General features: G+C 45.6%; 1 protein-coding gene across 1 annotated transcript in view; it reads right to left on the reverse strand.

Moving 5' to 3' along the window:
• TOP1 (DNA topoisomerase I) overlaps nucleotides 1–17725 on the reverse strand; it is a 65679-nt gene extending 47954 nt beyond the window's left edge. Inside the window, exons 1-2 of the mRNA XM_032704925.1 lie at nucleotides 17625–17725; nucleotides 17124–17148 (exon numbers count right to left, since the gene is read on the reverse strand). Coding sequence (XP_032560816.1) covers nucleotides 17124–17148; nucleotides 17625–17657 — 58 coding nt within the window. The 5' untranslated portion in view covers nucleotides 17658–17725. The remainder of the gene's footprint in view (nucleotides 1–17123; nucleotides 17149–17624) is intronic.
• Nucleotides 17726–19142: the final 1417 nt, after the last annotated feature.

Consider the following 19142-nt stretch of genomic DNA (forward strand, 5'->3'; position numbering starts at 1 on the left):
CTGTCCTAGGTTTGACCCACAACAAGGCTCCCCCCAGGCAAAAATTTCACACAAGATCAAAAAAAAGGCAGTTCCCCTGAAGTGCCTCTCTTGCAGCAGTGGATGCCCAGGCTCTGTCAGCAGCCAGGCTCACTCAGTTTATACACATGGGAGTGGTGCTCAGCGTCCTCAGGGGAGAGGCTCTAATGGCATTTGCTCAAAGCCTTTTATTAACCATCCCTTGACACCACGGTGTGGCTTTGGCCAGAGCTGGTCTCCTGCTTGTTGTAGGGAGGAAAGACTTAAGAGGCAGCACCCTTGGGAACCCTCTGCAATGGGTTCAGAGTGTAAATAAATTGAATCTGCAAGACAAAAAAGTGTTTGGTAGAAGCTTTAAATCACCTCTGCCAAGCTTTACACGCTGCAGTCAGATAATTCTCCTACTCCTCGTTTAATATAATTTCTGTGAAGTTGAACTGATGGGGTCATCATGGCCAAAGTCTTAGAAAAAGTCTGTTTCAGAAGACCAAGCACCTATTTTTAAACACACTCAAGCTGGTTCCTCACTGTAGGAGCAACTCCCACACTGATCCCAGTTGGGTTTTTGGTTGGGTTTTGTTTGTTTATTTTTTTCCTAATTACAATGATTTCTTTCAAGTATAGGGCTGCACTGGATGGACACAGCCCGATTTCACCTCTGTCCCCATTGTGGGTGAGTTAAATGATCCCTCACCCACAACAGTGTCTGCAAACACCTCATCACCAGGGCCTGCCCTGCCACAAGCACCATCCAGGGAGGGGATGCAATTCCCCTGCCTGAAGGGACATTACTGTGATTAGCACACAGGAAGAAACCTGACTCCAGCTAAAACACTACAGAAAGTAAACACAAGGTAAATGTTTAAGGACAGTTGAGATTTTTGCACTTGCAACTGTACTCACAACTGTGTCTTCTGAAAGGAAGGGAAAGAGCACTAGAAAGAAGCATCAGCACAGCAGTGCACAGGACAGTAGCTTTAAAATAAGACTATGATTGTAATACTTTAGTAAGTACAGCTCCTAGCTACGGTGCACTAAATTCCACTGGAAGTCTTCAATTTACACCAGTAGACACAAAATGTTACTTCCAGTCACTGATTTTAATCTCTTCATGTGGCTGTAATCTGTTTATTTTGTTAAATTCAGGCCAAATCTCACTGGCTGGCAACTGTTAAATCACACCAATAGGTACCTGAATACAAAATTGACAGAGGATAAAAGGCTGTGGTTACATTATTATGCATAATACACTCCCAATTTCTTCAATCAAAAAGCTCCATGTAATATATTACCAGTTTGGTGAGGCTCTTTGTTGGGTTCTGTTTGTTTGTGTGGGTTTGTTTTTTGTTTGTTTGTTTTTTAAACTAGTGGCTGGAATCCTTGGATGGAATGCAGAGCCAACGTTTTCAGATTCCACCTTACACAAAAATCAAATCTGCCTCGAACGTGACATGAAGGGGAGAAAACATTTCTGTAATTTATTTCACATCTAAGTTGTATTAAAGGAAAGCAAGCACAGTCCTTAAAAATGGAACTGAATCAATTGCTTCTGGTTACCTTGTTCCTCCATTTTAAGAATACTCCTTTCTTTACCTATGCAGAAATAAGTACGTGTGAAAACAGCTTTCCCTTTTCAGCTTTCAAATGTCCTCCCCTGCCCCAGTCACTGAAAGAGCTGTTTGAACCAAAGGAAATGTGCTGCCGGTGCAGAGTGTCATCAAAGGTTCATTTATCACTGCACTTCAAGTGCTTCACTAATGACTCCCATCATATCAGAGGTTCTGCTTTACAACTACTGCAACACGATCACATTCTCTACTTTTCAAGTTTCTGAATGTGAAACCTAATATTATTTAAATAATTTTAACAGGTTGATTGGTGAGAGGGTTAGAAACATGCTCAAAAACCTATTAGAGCTACAGAAGCAACCATAGAGATTCAAGACTCTGTTATTCCTCTTTAATATAACCCAAAGTAAGAAAACCAAGTTATAAAGCTTGTTTTCAGGGGTATTCCAATGGAAAAATTAAGAAATACTTATTGTTTCCTCTTGGTTATTTGACAGCAGAAATAGGTAAAGGAAACAAGATGAACATCTAAGACTATTTACAATCTCATCATTTATTCCTGAATGATTCAGCTATAAGACTGGAAAATATTTTTAAGTTTCTTGGCTGCCAGTTTTATATACATCAAGACAAATATTTTAAAAGTTATTATGATTCTCACCAGAGTCAAAATTAAATCAATGCATCTGTTAAAATTTATTATCAATTTTACACAAAGGACTAACACCACCCTGAAAGCTGCAGCCACTCCAGCTGATTTAGCAGTTTGCTGCTCCACAAAGAGCCCAGAGCAGCAGCTGCACAGTTCCCTCCTATCCTCCTCTTCCAAGTATTTCAAGCCTGTGCCTGACAAAACCACTTCTGGGAGTGAAAGCAGCATCCATGTACCCAGCAGAGCAAGTTCAGCTTTAACCAGGAGTGCACAGCAGCCCCAGCAGTTTCCAAAACTGCAATAACTCAAACAGCTTAAATGTATTTGGGTTTCATGCACCTCAGTGACATTGTTTTGCAAGTTTTAAAGTGTACCAAGTTATTTTTGAACTAGCAATTACTTTACTTCCTGTACTCCAGTCCCTAGCAGACCAGGAAAAACTCCCTCTTTCTCCTGTGGTCACAACTGTGACCTGTGATCACCTTTTACTTGATCCTGCCAGATGCAAAAAGGCACCAACAGTGAAACCCCAGAGCCTTAAGCTTTCATTAATGATTGTGGTAGTACTAAGCAAAGCCTGTAAGTGAGAAAACTACATGAGGAGTAGCCCTAATACCATCAGAAAAAGTTAATATGAATAATCTACTCTAAAAATCAGCAAATTATGTGATATACTTAATTTCAAATGCTCCTCCCAAAACTAAGCAGCCCCATGGACAGATTAAGATACTCCTGGAGAAAGAGGTTTAATAAAATTGAAAACTAAGTAACAGCTTGTAACAGGAATACTTTTATTCTAATGATGGTGCACTAAATACTTTGTCTCCAGCAAATTTGGAGTAAGTTCAACCTGTTTTCCTAAGGACGTCTGTTTGCCTCTCAGAGATGAAGCAGTTCAGTAGTCTCTGCTCAAGGAAGCATCTAAGACCAGAGAAACAGTTCAGTACAGGTTTTCACAACAAGAGACTGAGTATGAGTTACTTGAGATTAAAATATAAAACAAGACACTTTCTGTCAGTGCAGTCTCTGAGACAAGTACTGGAACCCTGTCTGCCAGCACTTCACAGTGAGACAGCTACCCTGAGACAGAACCCAAAACTTCCCTTTTTAAGTGAAAGCCATAAGCACAGACAAGTAAAACAAGGAGACAATTTGCTAATACCGAGCATCATATGTTAAAAAATAAAAATCTAACTTCCCTACAGTGAGAAGCGTGCAGTTAAGGTCGAGTGCAGCATTTGTTCCATCAGAAGGTGCTTTATTAACTAGGTGCACGTCTGATGTACAAGGGTAATTCTGGCTGGATTAAGCACAAGGGAAAACTGCAGTGACCTACAGGGAGGAAACATCATCTGACTCTGGGAGTACAAAGACACCTGACAACATTAAGTCTGAGGCCTTTTTGGAGCACCAATCTCCTCCAGCAATTTGATCTGAATCTAAAGCTGCATGTAAATAAAGCCGCTGGGATGACAGGATTTGGGAAATCACATCCTGCAGTTAGCAAAGCACTAACCACAGCAGGCAGCAGAGCAGGTGCTGTGTGGACACCTCGTAGTGATGGGCAGGACACAGCCAAGAGTTAAGCAAGAGCTCATGGGGTGAGGAACTGAGCAAGTGTCACTGACACCTCCTGACCAAATGACACCAACTTCAGAACATGGAAATAACAAACCAGTGAGAAACTTAGAAATGACACAAATCTGCACGAAGTTTTAAGCCTTCAAATACTTCATGGATGCTTAGAAGAAAGCCCTTCAACATCAGATCTTTCCAGAACTGAAAACTGGTGGAAAACTTACCTTTCCAGCCTCTCAAGCTACTATGATAAAAATTACCATTATACTTGTTTGTAGTCCACATACTACAATATTTTTTAAATACTTCTTCAAGTACTGAGGAAAAACAACTACAGAGAGGGCTTGTTTGACTCTGGCCACCTATAGAGCTAATTGTCAATGAATAATTCCAGAGCTCTGCAGAGATTAAACTGTTAACATACAGAAAAAGACAGTATATAAACTCATCTTAATTAAAAAAAAAAAATAAAAAAATCACACACTAACAAATTCCCTTTGGGATTCAAGTTTTCTTATTCTGGGCTAGTCTGAGCATAAGGCTTCTGTGCCTGGGTGAATGGATGGGGTATTTACACAAATGGAGAAAAAACACAAAAACTTAAATTAAAACCAAACTAATTCTGCCGTTAATAAGTGAGGTTCACATCTGTTTTGAACACTGTTTCATGTTATTGTGAAATACAGCTACAGGGGATTTATTTCACAAAACAATGCTCCACAGCTTCATTCTCTACAAAGGAAACCATTTAAAAATACACACCAAGTTCAGCACACAAAGACTCAGCAAACCTCCTGATCCCTCCGAAACGTGGCCACGGTGCCAGCACCATTCCCCACCCTCACCAAGGGCACTGAGCAGTGATGGGCAAAGCCCAAGCACAGAGTAGCTCCCAGGAGATTCCAAGAGATCCAGCCCCCCTCCTGAACTCCCTGTCCCTGCTGGCAGCACCAGTGCCCCCAGCTTGCTCACGTGCACCCAGACCACATTCAGTTGGTGTGCAAAGACAACACTGGCACTTTGAAGGAAAATTCTATCAGATTCCCTAAAGAGGTAAATACAGGGCTGCAAGAGAGGCCCACGGGCACAGAGAAGGAATATTTTAACTCAGGCTATGGTTCAATAGTAAAATCACTTTCTCCTGTACACAACAAGCTCACACTTTGACAGTGATGCAGAGTAAAACCATAACTGAGTATCACCCATCAGGGCACAGGAACCTCAACGACAGGGCTGGGCAGGAGGGAAGGGGCAAACGTGTCAGACACAAGGCAATGCTTCAAGAACAACAGCTTTACACCTTCATTTGGGAAACAACAACAACAAAAAAAACAGACTCACAAATTCAACTGCTTCTGCCTTTTGCCCATTGATGCAATTTAAGAATTAAATTACTGGGATAGCCAGTTTATTGCCAGTTGCAGCCTCCATCCCCTGCAAGACAAGCTACAGACTGGGGCAAACAAAACTCCACCGTGCTGGGCTCTCCCAAGACCACATGCTGACAACTAAAGCTGCCAAGCATAGAGCATCAAGGGCCAAGCTGTACTTTATTTAAAAAGTACAGTCTTTTATATAAAAAGAATAGTCTAAAACCCAGAAAGCAGCTTCCTTTAGACACGGGTGATGCTAAATAAGCCTACTTGATGATAAAAGAAACACACTCTTTATGACAGCTACCAAACTCCAGAGAGCAGCAAATTTTAAATTAGAAGACTGTATCGACTCATAAAAACAGGTATTTCAAGGACAGCTTGCCTGTGTTCCCTAATGAAGTGCAGGTGACAAACACAGCTATGACAACATGACTCAGACAAGATGTTGGTTCTTCTGGGAGTCTTCTTGATTTTGGAGTAGGAAGGAGACAGGAGGACATAAGAAAGCAAAAGTGTAAAAGGCTTTTGAAAAAACACATGTTGTCCACATTCACTTCCAAAGGCATCCTGGACAGATGGAGAGATGTTTATCTGATGGAGCAAGACAAAGTAACCCAAACACCTACACAGCTCCAGGATGACAACGTGCAAGTATCAGAGTTACCAGCACTGACACTCAGACTCTGATTTGTGCCAGTGTTTGCTTATGATGGATGGAAAGGACACCTACAACAGGATGGGGCAACACTGCCCAAGTTAATCAAGGTCACTGTTGTTATGAGTTCATCTCTTGCACTGCACCTGAGTTCATGTGAACCTCCTGCCTCTGGATCTGGCCATTCACACTGTGCACTGGAACACAACTTGCACCGTAGTTTTTCTGCTGCAGAAAGCACTTCACCCCTGAGGTGCACCATTACCACACTGAAGGAATCTCATCCTCAGCTAAAACCCAGGCTAAAAGCCAAGTGTTGAGGGGAAAGCTAACTCTGATCCACATATCAAGGGCTTTGCTGTGCACAAGCAGCATTACCACAGATACAGCACATTTTAACGGCCTCAGTGACATTCCTGGTCCTCAAAAGAAAAGCAGGCGGCCCTTTATTCCCCATCTGGTGGTCATTAACTCTAGAGAACAAACCTCAGAGTACGTCACTAGTACTACTCCATCCCTCCATTTTGTACATGCTGCTTGTGTTGCAATGAATCATCCCCTCACATGGATCTCCAAAGAGCTCCAGCTTCCAGTTTCCCAAACGGCTCCATTAAACTGGAGAGTGCTCGTCTAACTTGTAAGGTGTCTTCCTAAGGCAAGTTTAAACCAGTTCCTGCCCATCCCAGCTATTTTATCTCTCCAAAAACTGATCTTACTCACACATTTGCCAGCATTCACAAACTGGCAGAAGGCGTAATTTGCTCTTCCTATTGCTCCAGGCCCATTTGGGAGACACTCATACCAAGGTATGGTGCAAGAGACTGAACTACCTGATACCAGAACTCTGCACACAGACCAGGAAACCACTGTCTCCCTACTGTAAATCCAGTGATTTCATAAATTGCAAAACCCAGCACGCAACATTTGTAATTCGTACTGTATCATATGTACTCATAAAGTAATGCACACCTTAGCTCTGAGATGAGATCTGCATATAAGAAAAAATGACAACGTATGTTAAAACTGCAGAAGCTCCTTTTTTTTTGTGCTGCCCATTGCTAAGCACCTCAGTCTTCAGCTGGAGCGGGAATTAAAAATCAGAAACAAATGTCCAAGATGGAACTGAATCTCAGTCCTAGCCAGACAGCTTTGTATCTATTTCTGTGCTGGAAGAAATCATTCCCACCACGTTCTGGTTTCTCCAGCTCTGAGAAGAACACAGTACTCCCTCTTCCCCCACTGTGCTGCCTATTTAAACAATATGGCCTTAGGACAGGATAACAATGTATAGCACAAAGGACCTTAATCCCAGACACAGCATCCATGAGTAACAGAATGTCCCTCCCCAATGCTTCCTGCCCTCAGCTTCAAAAGTCTCTCTTCACATTCAACCCTTCACCCCCACATGTCCTGAGCAGAGCACCAGGCATTACAAATGATGCTGACAAGGCAGCACTGCACAAAACCAGAAGCCAGAATAGGAATTGCCAGCTTACCAGCTACTAACCTCCCCAAGGACAGAACAAACTCCATCCACCTGCACCCACTGCAGAGCAGATGAAGGAAGACAGCCCTCCTACTTGGTTATCAAGTCTCCAAACCACCTCATGTCACAAGCTCTGTAACAGGGTGTCTGTCCCCTGCCACCACCTGTACTTCCACACTCCTGAAACTCTGCTTACAGACCACAAAAATACAAGTGTTTTAGTTGTGCTACCCAACTCCAGAAACCTCTGCACTTCAGTTAGAAGATCACCACATGTTTTTCAACTCTACCTCCAGCTACTGAAAAATCTGCAACAGACACTTAGTGTAGTTCAAATGGAAAAACCCACAGAAGTCAAAGAGCCCTCTCTCCTGAAAGGTCTTTATAGGCCACCTCTCCAAAACAAGAAAGTGCAGCCTCAGAGGAAGAGGAGCAGCTGTTTTGACAAGTCTGGCCTCTGTTCAAGGACTGAAATAAGATTTGAGTAGTAATACATTGCCATCAATAAAAAGTTCAACTGAAGTTGCCCTGGCCCTAAAGCCCAGGTCATCTATTCCATGTTACGCACGCAGGAAAAACTCCCACGATGCCGTTCCATTGGGAATGTGTCCAGAAGAGAAGTGACCAATCAAGGAAAAAGTATTCTGGAGAACACAAGTTCATGCTCTCGTGTGTCAGAAGCTGTGTTAGGCAATAGAGTAGAGTAAGTGACAAATGCCAGGAAAAAATTAAAAAGCTATCTGAACTTGGGGATTGCTCCATCCCCAGGAATTATTTTCTTGACTTTTTAACCACGAAGCCCCGTCTCTGGTCAATGCCTAAAAAAATTATTCTTAAAAATTCTTAAGATTATTCTATTTAGATACTGCCACACATCATCTAGTTGCAGCAAGCTAAGACATTTGGATGGAAGGAAGACAACTTCCCATCCCCTGCACTATACACTGAGTAGTGGAATGAGCCCAACACTTCAAAACTTATAAAGCACTTGGTAAAACTCATTCCAGAGCAGCCATACAAACAGTGCTCAAGCAGTGGGTTTCAGACAGGACAAGATGTATGCAGCCCTACCCATGTTCAACGTGAGACCTCATATTTCATTTGTTCTTATAATTTATTCCCAAGCACAGCAAAACAGTCATTACTGAGATCCTAGATGCTTGCTGCACAAATTAATAGGACTGTGCAAATCAATGACTGGGATTACAAAATGAGCAGCAAGTAGTAAAAGTCACCAGGGTCTTATTTTTAGAAAATCAATGAAAAATAGCATTATGGGAGAAAAATGGACATTTTGAAGAATCAGAACTATGCCTTCATTGAGAATCTAGGAGTGTTTCTTCCCCAAATAAAGCTGCACTATCTGCTGAATACTCTGTGTGTGTAAGAGACTGTCAGCTGTACAGTGCAGCTGATGAGACCTAACAGGCACTTAGCTAGTTGTCTAAACAACTAAAACATCAGTGTCTGACCAACATTATTCTCATACTAAGTCCAAAACACAGCACTGTACCAGCTACTACAAAGACACTTAACTTTACCCCAGCCAAAACCAAGACACCAGCACAGAGCACATGTTTAATGGACACTGCCAAACATGGGTCAACAGACTGATCCAAATATTTCAGGGAAGCTACAAGTACACTCCAAGCTTTCCTGAGGCAGAAATCAGTCTCTCTCCAGTCATGGAAAGATACAGTCAGCTGCAGAATCACTCTGCTGCAGCACTGAATTCCATGAATGTCCATCTGTCTCTAACACAGAGCAGTCTATGCTGGGCAGAACCACGAAGAAAAACCTTCATCTTTCGGTGGGCACTATGAAGCTCTGCAATCCTGAGAGAGAAGGGAGCCATTGTCTTGATAACATTCCCTAAAAAGCTCCTTCGCTGACGAAGGTATGAGATAAAAATACACACAGGGACACCCACACAGCTCACAACTGCACAAAGCTCATGGCAAGACTGTGAACACGAACAAATAACTCACGTCAAAGATATCGATAAGGAATCCAAAAAGATCTACTCATCGGAAGCTTTGTGGGAAGCAATTTTTGTCTCTTTAAGACTGACAGAAGCCTCCTAATAAAACCATTTCCTAGCAGCCTGATGCTGTCCCTCTTTACCCTGCTCTCATCCCAATTTCAGAAGTCACCGCCTTCAAACTTATAAAGGAGTTCAAGGGATTTAAGTGCTTCGGGTGGAGGCACAGGTTGTTTTTTTGAGGAGGGATTGTCTGCCGAGGCTTAATGACAAGCACCTACACTAACCTTCCTGCTGTGCCTCCCGTGAGCCTGCACTGCCCCCATCCCATCAAGATAGACACTTCAGACTTTTTCCAGCCCCCGCCTCCAAAGCTTCCCAAGACAGGAGTAAGGAATGATCGACGCTGTCCGTCCTTGTGAGCCCTTCACTTTGGAAACTGGCACATTCAAAACAGAGCAGCTGCCAGTGCAAGTCAATCAGACTGACCCACTACTGCGACCACCTTCCAGAGAAACTGTTGGGATCCAAACAGCCATGAGCAGAGGGACTTTTCCCAGGGTGAAGCAACAGCATCAAATGTTGTATTCAGCAGAGCTGTCTGGCCATGCCTTCCTTTTTTGTGCAGAGTATTTATTCTAGAGGAGAAACAGCCCCTGAGATGACGGAAAACATCACCAGAACCCTGTGATAACATCAGCAAATTTGTGAGGCAATTCTTGTTTGAACCTCTGTCCCTCTTCTACTCATCCTTCCTCATTACAGGACTCCATCTCTATTAATAGGGAACTAATTGCCAAGGTCTCCCACTTCCCTACAAGCATCAAGTCTGATCTCCACCAGTTGTGTTGGAGGATCTCCCAGAACATTGTTTGTTGCAAGGACTGCCACAAAACTGTATTTCCTATCACCGCTCCTGCTGACACAGGCTGAGGTTTAACAAAATCCTGCTTTTAATATCAACAATTCTCAGACTTCTCTGAGATAAGTACATGTTACAAAAGAACAGGTTCCAGGAAGACTGCCTGCAGCTCCATATTCTCCTCTTTCATTCCCACGTCTGGAGCACTCGCTTGTTCATCAGCTGAGCGGCTACAGAAGTCAAAATTAGAAACCAAATTTCAACTTGAAAATACGCACGTATGCTCATCTTTCTAAAGCCAGCAGCAATTTTCTACCACTCTTTATACCTTGCAGGTCACAAGAATCCAAAATTAACTTCGCCCTTTCTTTTCATGTCACCTTCCAACTGTCCTAACTCTCTCACTGTGACACCAGCAGGTATCACTGCAGCTGACTAAGATCATTAGTTTAAAAAGCAAACATTCAAGGCAAAAATATTTCTAACTATATACCTCATTAAATCCACAGGAGCTATTTAGTATTTATGTCAGCCAGGACATTTTGAACAAATGCTGTGCTAAAAATACTGTAGTGTCGTACACACCGGGAAACCACCACTACAGTGTGTTGAGCTGAGCTAGGAAATAGCAGGAGCCTGCAGCAGAAAAGGCTCTCTCTGCTCTGCCCAGAACAAACAGCACTTCCACACCGTAGTAATTCCAGCGTTCAGCCAGTGAGGGACAGTGGGAGCCAGAGCACATGTGGTGGGAGCTCCCTGGATCGGACACAATGGCATAGTAAGGACAGCAGGGACTGGGAATGCTGTTCAAACAGAATGATCCCACTGTAGCCACAAATTGGGTTTTGAATTGATTTTGTTTGGTTTGTTTTTTGGTTTTTTTTCAGAAGATCAGCAGCACACTCACTGCTGAAACGACAGCAAGCCCATCCCCTTCTCCTGTTCTCTTAACAGGAGGAACCACTCTGGAATCCAATGATATCCATATTTTGATGATCTGTATTTAAATACCAGCAGTGCTTAACGGCTCAGAACGAGAGTCCTGCAGGGAGAAGGTAGGGCCAGGCAGATCTGTCACCTGCTCTGTCAGAAGGGACAGTCCCAGGAAAGCAAGCTGATAAACACTGATTTCTGCATCGAATATCCTCTCTCAGACTTGCAAAGCTAAGACACAGTCCTCGGGACCCCAGGCAGGACAGAACACACAACATTAAATAGATTTTGCTCCCATGTTTCAGAGTGTGAGGTTTTCTGTAAAATGTGGGGCAGTTTCTATAAAACTGGCAGCTGCAAAGCCAATTCAATTTAATAAGCCAATAAATATTTGTGAATGACTGCATGTTGTACAAGGAATTGAGAAATTACATCAGCATAACCAGCTTGAGCAGACTCGAAAGAGAAACTGCCCCATCTTGAAAAGCCATAGGAAAAAAAATCTGCACTGACTTCCTAGGTTAAATTGTATTTTTCCTAAATAGTCACTGTGACATTAAAGCTCATCCCTGAAGACCAATAACAAAAAAGATACACTGTCAGCGCTCCGCTGATTTTAGCAGAACTACAGCAACTTACAACCCCAGGAACAATCTGAGCTGGAGCCTCCCTCTAACAGGGCAGTGGCTTGTGCTATTTCAGCAGGTATTACTTTAACAGGAATCCAGTGAAATCATTAACAGAGGAATTTGAGTCAATGAGATGTTAAGTACTTGCTATAATTACATATTATTGCAGTTTCTGCTGACAGTTGCAGAAACCTTCAGGAGGTTGGAATTCAATGAACTATCTAACTAATATCTGAAGTCACACTTGTAAATGAAATTAAATCTGAATTGTGCTCAATCCCGTTTATGAGCTGTGTGTCTAATTTATGTGAAGCCATGCAAAAAAAGCACACTTCTACGTTGGTCCCCAGTTAAAAAATGTCATGTTTTACAAAGTAAACAAAGTAGTCCTGACAACACTCTAATAACGGCAGAGTGATTAACACTATAGAAAAAGGAAAAACATCTTAAGAAAACTTGCTGGAAGAAGGAAGCACACGGGCCATTAACCCCCAAAACGCATCTTCCAGCACATTTAAGTAATTCTGCTGAGTTTTAACAAAAACACAAGTTGGCCGCAGCTCACAGAAGGGCACTCAACTCCCCACTCCCACAAGACACCCATTAAGTTTTAACCTGAATGCTGAATGTGTCAGAACAATTAACACAACAGACCTCAAGGTCTCCAGCAAAGCCCTTCTGAGGCTTCTGCTGGGAAAACTGAGGCAACCGACTTAAGTAGCACATGATAGTTAAGAGCAGTTTACCAACAGTACGTTTATTTACATTTCTGAGAAGCGTCACGAATGATCAATTTGTCAGAGTATTCTCACTTGTAACAATCTGAAGATTATCTGTTATGTCCTACAAGCCCTGAGAGGGATTGCTGCGAACATATTGAAAATCATTGCAAAAAAACAAAACTAAGAAATTTTGTAGAGATTGGCGTCTGACGTGAAACGCTTCTAAAATAAAAAAAAAAAGCTAAGTGGTTACAGACTTAAAACTACCCAAGCATTGTTCTGGGGCTGTGGGCAGCACTTCCCACAATGCAGGCTCATCACCAGAGCTGCAGTCTGGAGCAAAGGCAGGGAGCACAGCAAGGAAGGAACAGGCTCCATTCTTCAGGATTCACATCTCCAAGCACCACAGAAAAGGCAAAGGACATTTTCAGCAGAGATATCAATCTGCACCTAAACACCATTAACTACCTTTTGTATTTGGGACCTCTTGCCAAGCACTTGACACTTAAAGCATTGGTGAGACGTGCTCCCAAGGAACTTTAGACAGACCTCCCTGACGTGTGACACACAGAACGAGCACAGGCAGTGCCTTCAAGCTTCCTAAATCCGTGCAGTTTGTTTAGTACAGGGGCTCTAACAGCAGCGCTAAGGTACACACAGCCCTGTGCCAGAAGTGGCCCTGCTCTCCTTCAAAAAAGGCTCACCCACCCGGAAGGTACCAGCAAAGCAGCAGCAAGGAAGCACAAATCTGGTCTCCAACAGACTGTTTCACAAGCACTGAGAAATCCTAAGGATCTCCGTTATGTTCCTTTTCAGTTTGTTAGCATTTAAATCACCCACACCTCTTACTGCACAGCTCTGGCACACATGAAACATGAATTTAATGCAAAACACAAAACGTGCTGAAATTCCTTAACTTGTAAGGCATTTGGTTCGGCACTCTTGTTGTTTAATTTCATTTCCCTCCTGTGCATTCCCCTTCATGTTGTCACCCTGATAAATACAGAGGTGCCACATGAATGCTCAGGCCAACATAAAAAACCTGCCAGCTCCTGATAAGATGCTGCAGCTGCAAGGGCTTTTTTTTTCCCCCCAAAAAATAGTCAGTGTTAAAGAAGGCCCTCCTTCAAGCATATTTGAATTCCAGAAGCCACCTCTGTGACACTGGACGAATTCACACTTGACTCCTGTTAATACACTGTAATGGTTCCTACAGTGATGCTGACCTCAAATTGCATCTTAACATCATTGGTCAAATCAACCAGAGGCAAAAAGCACTGCTTGGGGTGATGTCCTCAGTTTCCACCCAGAGCAATTCTGGATTCTACACAAGTTCTGAACACAGGCTGCTGAACAGCCAAGACACTAATAGCTGTTAGTGGAATTTAGTAGCTTTGGAATGCAATTTGATTATTTTGCAAACAAAAGTCATTTTTATCTACTGAGCTCTGCAAACACAATGGGAGAGCTGAAAGTCAAGATAAATTGCTTTTAGTCTCAACATTGTCCTCAGTAGTAAAAGGTTGTTACATCCAACATTAATAACAAAGTTCTTAAAGGCAAAACTCAACAGAATCCAAATCTGTGGAGAAAGGGTCATTTTCAATGTCCAAGCTGTATTTGGAAACGACAGCTTTGGACTCCATTTCCCTTCTACAACGGTGAAGACTGTGAGAATGTCACTTGTAGAAAAGGCTCGCTGTTTCAGCACAGCATTGTTCTCAGGATGGTCTGAAAACAGGCACTGCTGGGACTGAGCACGGGGAATTCTTTGAAAAGCGTACGGATACTAAAAATACAGCTAAGGTGAAAAAAATACCCACCACGGCCAAACAGGAGGGGGAACCTGGATATCAACACAGAATGCAATTACCCAAGTTGGAATTTGCCCAGGACACTCTTGCTTAGAGTGATCTGGCTACTTAATGACAAGAAATAGCCAGGAACACATATTTCCTGCTGGCACCCTCTCTCACACCTAACGCTACCCTGCCATCAATGAAACGGGCGTGTAACCAGATCCAAGCTCCCAGTTACAACCAGGGTGCTCCCTGGTGACCTGCCACGGGCAGATCCACCCACCTTACTGCAGCTGCAACAACTTGTGTGACCACAACCCGAGGTAGTGTGTCCACTGACCCAGATAGGAACATTAATAACAACAGGAAGCTTCAAAGTGCTTAAGCTGCTCTAAGACTGATACACTATCCAGGAGTCACCTAAAACATTCCTTATTAACAAAAATGTTTACTGTTGGTACACTCAATATTTAGAATGAGTCAGTACCAGCCCACAGAAAAACTTCTCTTCCCGAAATGTAAAGCACAGGAGGCCCAAGAGAACACTTTGGCTCCACTGTGGAGTGCTGCCTGACAATAATCAAAGTACAAACCAATTCTAAACATCTGGAGGGGGGGAAAAAAGTACTTGAGATTCCTACAACCCACTCTGAATCTTTGCCACCAAACAGGATCAAAACAAGAAAATAAGAGCTGGAGCCTCACTGCTCTGCTAAACGAGAACCGCTGATCCGGGATCCGCGCGCGACGATTCCCGACACACGAGTGCACAGAACTCCTGCACGGAGGAAACGAGACTGGGAGCAAGCAGAGCTGACAGGTTTTCAGGGAGATCAGTGGTGGTCACAAGGTCAGAGTGGACACTGTCTATTCAGCATTATTCCTTGAACAAGACTAACAGGGTTACACGCACCTTTCAGCGCCGAAAAGGATTTCGAGTTTTAGGGGCCTCTGATCAGTCACAACGATGTTACGTGACTGCCATCAGTAATGACAACAGGAGGGAAAGGTGCTGATACCTACACTGGTATGGAGCTGTTGGGTGTGCTTGATTTACCAGGAATTCTGTTTGTCCATCAAGGTGTCTTTGAATTTCTGTATTGAATTCCTCCAACACATGGTAGAAATAAAAACCGCAGGAGTTTTTAAGTGCTGTATGTCTAAAACTCGTAAAAGAATAAAACAGCACATGGTCACAACAGAGGAGAAAAATCCCTCTAAAAGGTTCATTGGAAGCTGGAGTGGAAAGGTCAAACATACATCACTTCCCCTATGTAAATCACTATATAACTAAAGCTGACCTGAGAGTGCTTTTCCCTAAAAAAAGATGATCCTTAAACAAGTATTTCCCAGCATAAGAAAGCTACATGTATTCAATTATATGCTTATATTTATGTCGCTTTGAGAGTTACTCCTGTACTTCTTGGGAAATCCACTGCATCCTTTCTTTCAAGAATTATTCATAGAGCCCTGCTATAGATTCAGAATGGAAATGAAAGTTCAAAAACTGTGCATTTGCTACTGTCTGCTCCTACTGTACACACACAATCACATTCCAATGAACTCACAGAAAGAAAGGTGCTCACAAACGTAGATCTGTAAATATTTACACGCAGTAGCTTACAAAGCACCCAGGCACGTGGACATCACGCAGAAAAGCATTCTAAAAAATCGGTGTAACTAAGTCAAGCAGATATTTTCAACCACTTTTTTGTCCTCTACCACCCCAGCAGTCAGAGGACAGCTCAGAGCTCCTCACACATCCCAAACAGTGACAGTAACACACACACACACACAAAGGTTGGTTGTACGTCCTCAACTCCCCTTCACCCTCCTTAAGCCCTTCAATTTGACACCTATCAGGTGAGAGGGGGCTTGCAATTACCTTGCTACCTAGAAAAATGAATAAACAATCCGAAAAAGTTAGCAGCCATCAGGCTGACTAGAAAAGATAATAATGTATGTATACATACAAATATAAATATAAACAGACATGTAAGCGTATTCATACATAAATATATACACATAAAATTCATATATAAAATATACATATATAAAATTACAGGACTGCTATAAATATTTCTGAATAAAATGAAGTTAGCTTGTAAACTCCCTGAAGTGATGCTGTCTACCTTTCTGGAATTGTCTACGCTATGGTGTGTTGTTTATTTTTAAAGTGGATTTTCATTCTAATTAAAAAAAACCCACCCAACAAGATAAAGTCACATCAATTAAACAGCAAGACAAGCAATGAGGCCGATCTTAAAAGGGATACAACAGATTCTTTTAAAGAGCAACATGTTGCAATCACCCTTCATTTTAGGGGAAGGGAAGGATTCCCTGAAAGGAACAGAGACGGGGAGCAGTGTGGGGGGGAAGGGAGGCTGGCGATTTAAAAAAAAAAAAAAAAAAAAAAAAAAAAGACTTGGGGGATTTTTAATTTTTTTTTTAGCTAAAAACTTTGGTTTCCCCTCGGTTGGAAGGGGCTGGTGCCGGGGATGGCGGCCCCGGCGCCTCTGCAGAGGCGGCTCGGCGGCTGCTCGGGGAGGAGGAGAAGGAGAGAAAAGCCACAGAGAGAGGAGAGAAAAAGAAAATGGCGCAGAGACTAAGTCCCGACCGTCGACAAGGCGACTTTCCAGGGAGGAATCGGGGCCCAAAGGCGACCCGGGCAGGGCCGCAGCGCTCGGATCGGGGGCCTGCGGTGCCCCCACTCGGGGCGGCGGGGGCCGGGGGGGCCCGATCCCGGCGGGAAAGGGGCGCTCGGGGCGGCTCGATGGGAACAATGGGGCCGGTGAGCGCGGAGCCGGGACTTAGTCTCTGGGACGCCATGTCTGGTGCGAGGGGCGCGCCGGGGCCGCACTCACCGTTCGCTCGGAAATCCGCCTCGATCTGCGGGGAGAGCAACACAGGGACACACGGTCAGCACGGCCGGCCCCGCGGGAATGGGGGCCCGCCGCACCCCCCGCCCGCCCGGCCCCGCTTTTACGGGAATTAAATACCGAATGGGAGCAGCCCGGAGCGATGCGGAAGGTGATGGGGGGTGGGGGAATCGCCACCCCGGCGCCCGCACGGCCCACGGGGGGACCCCCCGAAGGGGAGCGAGCCCGGGCAGCGCGGCAGCCGCCCCCTCCCCGTGTCCGCCCGGGCAGGGGTCACACCGCTCCCCGCTCCCACCGCCCCCGCCGCGGCGGGGGGACACCGCGCTGGCAGGGCTGTCCGCAGGGACACGCCGGGCAGGGCACGGCGCCCTCGCCGGGGTTACGGGGGTGTCCGGCCGGCGCGGCCGGGGCCGGCGCGGGGGGATGCGAGCACGGCGGCGGGGGTCCCGCGGGAGCGCGCCCCGCGGGCGGGCTCGAGGCGCTCACCTGGGAATCGTTGTGCAGCTGGTCGCCGCTCATGCCGGAGGCGCGGGAGCCGGGCGGGGCGGCGGGAGCGGGCAGAGCGGCGGGCAGAGGGGCGCCGGGCGCAGCGGGACCGGGAGCGCGGCGCGCTTGTGTAACAGACTAAGTCCCGTTTTCGGCGCTGTGCGCAGGCGCGCCGCATTTTATAGCGGCGGGGCGGGGCCGGCCGGCGGGAGGGCGGGAAACGACCGCGCGTGGATTTGCATCCGAGCCACGCCCCCCGCGGAGCCGGCAATATTTGCATACAAGCCACGCCCCTCCCGCGTGCTCGCTCCCACCACCACCCCGGCTCGCTGCTTTACATATCCGGTCACGCCCCTTCCTCCCGTTCCTCCAATGGCCCGGCAGAGCCCGGCCCGTATTTACATGTGCGGCCGCGGCCCCGCCCCCTCCGCGCGCCGCCGGGCCCGGTGCATTGTGTAAGACCCGTGCCCCGCTGCGCGCGCAGCGCGCATGAGCCACAGACTATTTGCATACAGGCCCCGCCCCCTGAGCGCAGGCCCCGCCCCCGGGCCGCATGGCGGCGGGGAGGGGGCGGCTGTGCGGGATTTGATCCCGGTCCATCCCCAGGACAACCCGCCCGGCCGCACCGTCCGCACCCCCCGCGGCGCCCCAGCCCCTGGGCAGGACCTCTCAAGGCAAGCCCTGAAGGCCCGCTCCTTCCAGACCCCCCACAGGCGCCAGCTGGTGGGCAGTTTCCAAGGGAGGCAGGATGCTCCTGTGGCAGGAGAGGAGCCGGGCGGGGTGTGGGACTTGTGCCACTGACCCCTCCTTATCAGTCTGCTACGTGTGTGGCTGAGCCCTCGTTATAGCCCCTGCACCAGGCGGGAGCACAGAGCCCACGGGAACCACGTGGAGATGCCACTGCCCTGCACCCAGCTGAGCGTGACGCTCGGGGGGGATGCAGATCCGGCAGCTTCGGGCTCGCTCGGCTCGTTAAAGTCAAGGACAGCAGTGGTGCATTGCATAAAAGAGCTTCAAAAAGGGGATCAGACAGCAAGGTTTTTCTTCTGGCATAAACAGGGCCTTTAATTTCTTTTGCAAGGAAATGGAGGGTAAAAAGGAACAAAAGGTTTATTTTCTTTTAGCAAATGTGATAATGAATCACATAGCCCACCAGAAAAACACATCCCTGCCCCAAATGAAATCTGGAGACATTTATTTCTGTTCTGCAGCAGCTCTTATAAACGGGTTTTCTTCCCGTTGTGCTAAATGGCAGGTTTAGTATGCATGGCTGGTACATGTCTCACAGGACTGCCTCCAGTCTTCTTGGAGCTTCCATCCTCTGCTGCAACACAGACTGTACCTTTCCTCAGCTTCTTTACACAACCAGAGCTTTGATTTGACACTAAAATAACCTGGCGCTGCCAGGCTATCTGAAGAGATACATCAAAATGTAAGCAGCGACAGCAGCCACCTATTTGCACTGCATATTTATATCCTGCAAAGGGAAAACTCTGTCACTTGCTTACAGTCTTCAGA

The sequence above is a fragment of the Chiroxiphia lanceolata genome, chromosome 17 (genome assembly GCF_009829145.1).
Source record: "Chiroxiphia lanceolata isolate bChiLan1 chromosome 17, bChiLan1.pri, whole genome shotgun sequence".
NCBI lineage: Eukaryota > Metazoa > Chordata > Aves > Passeriformes > Pipridae > Chiroxiphia > Chiroxiphia lanceolata.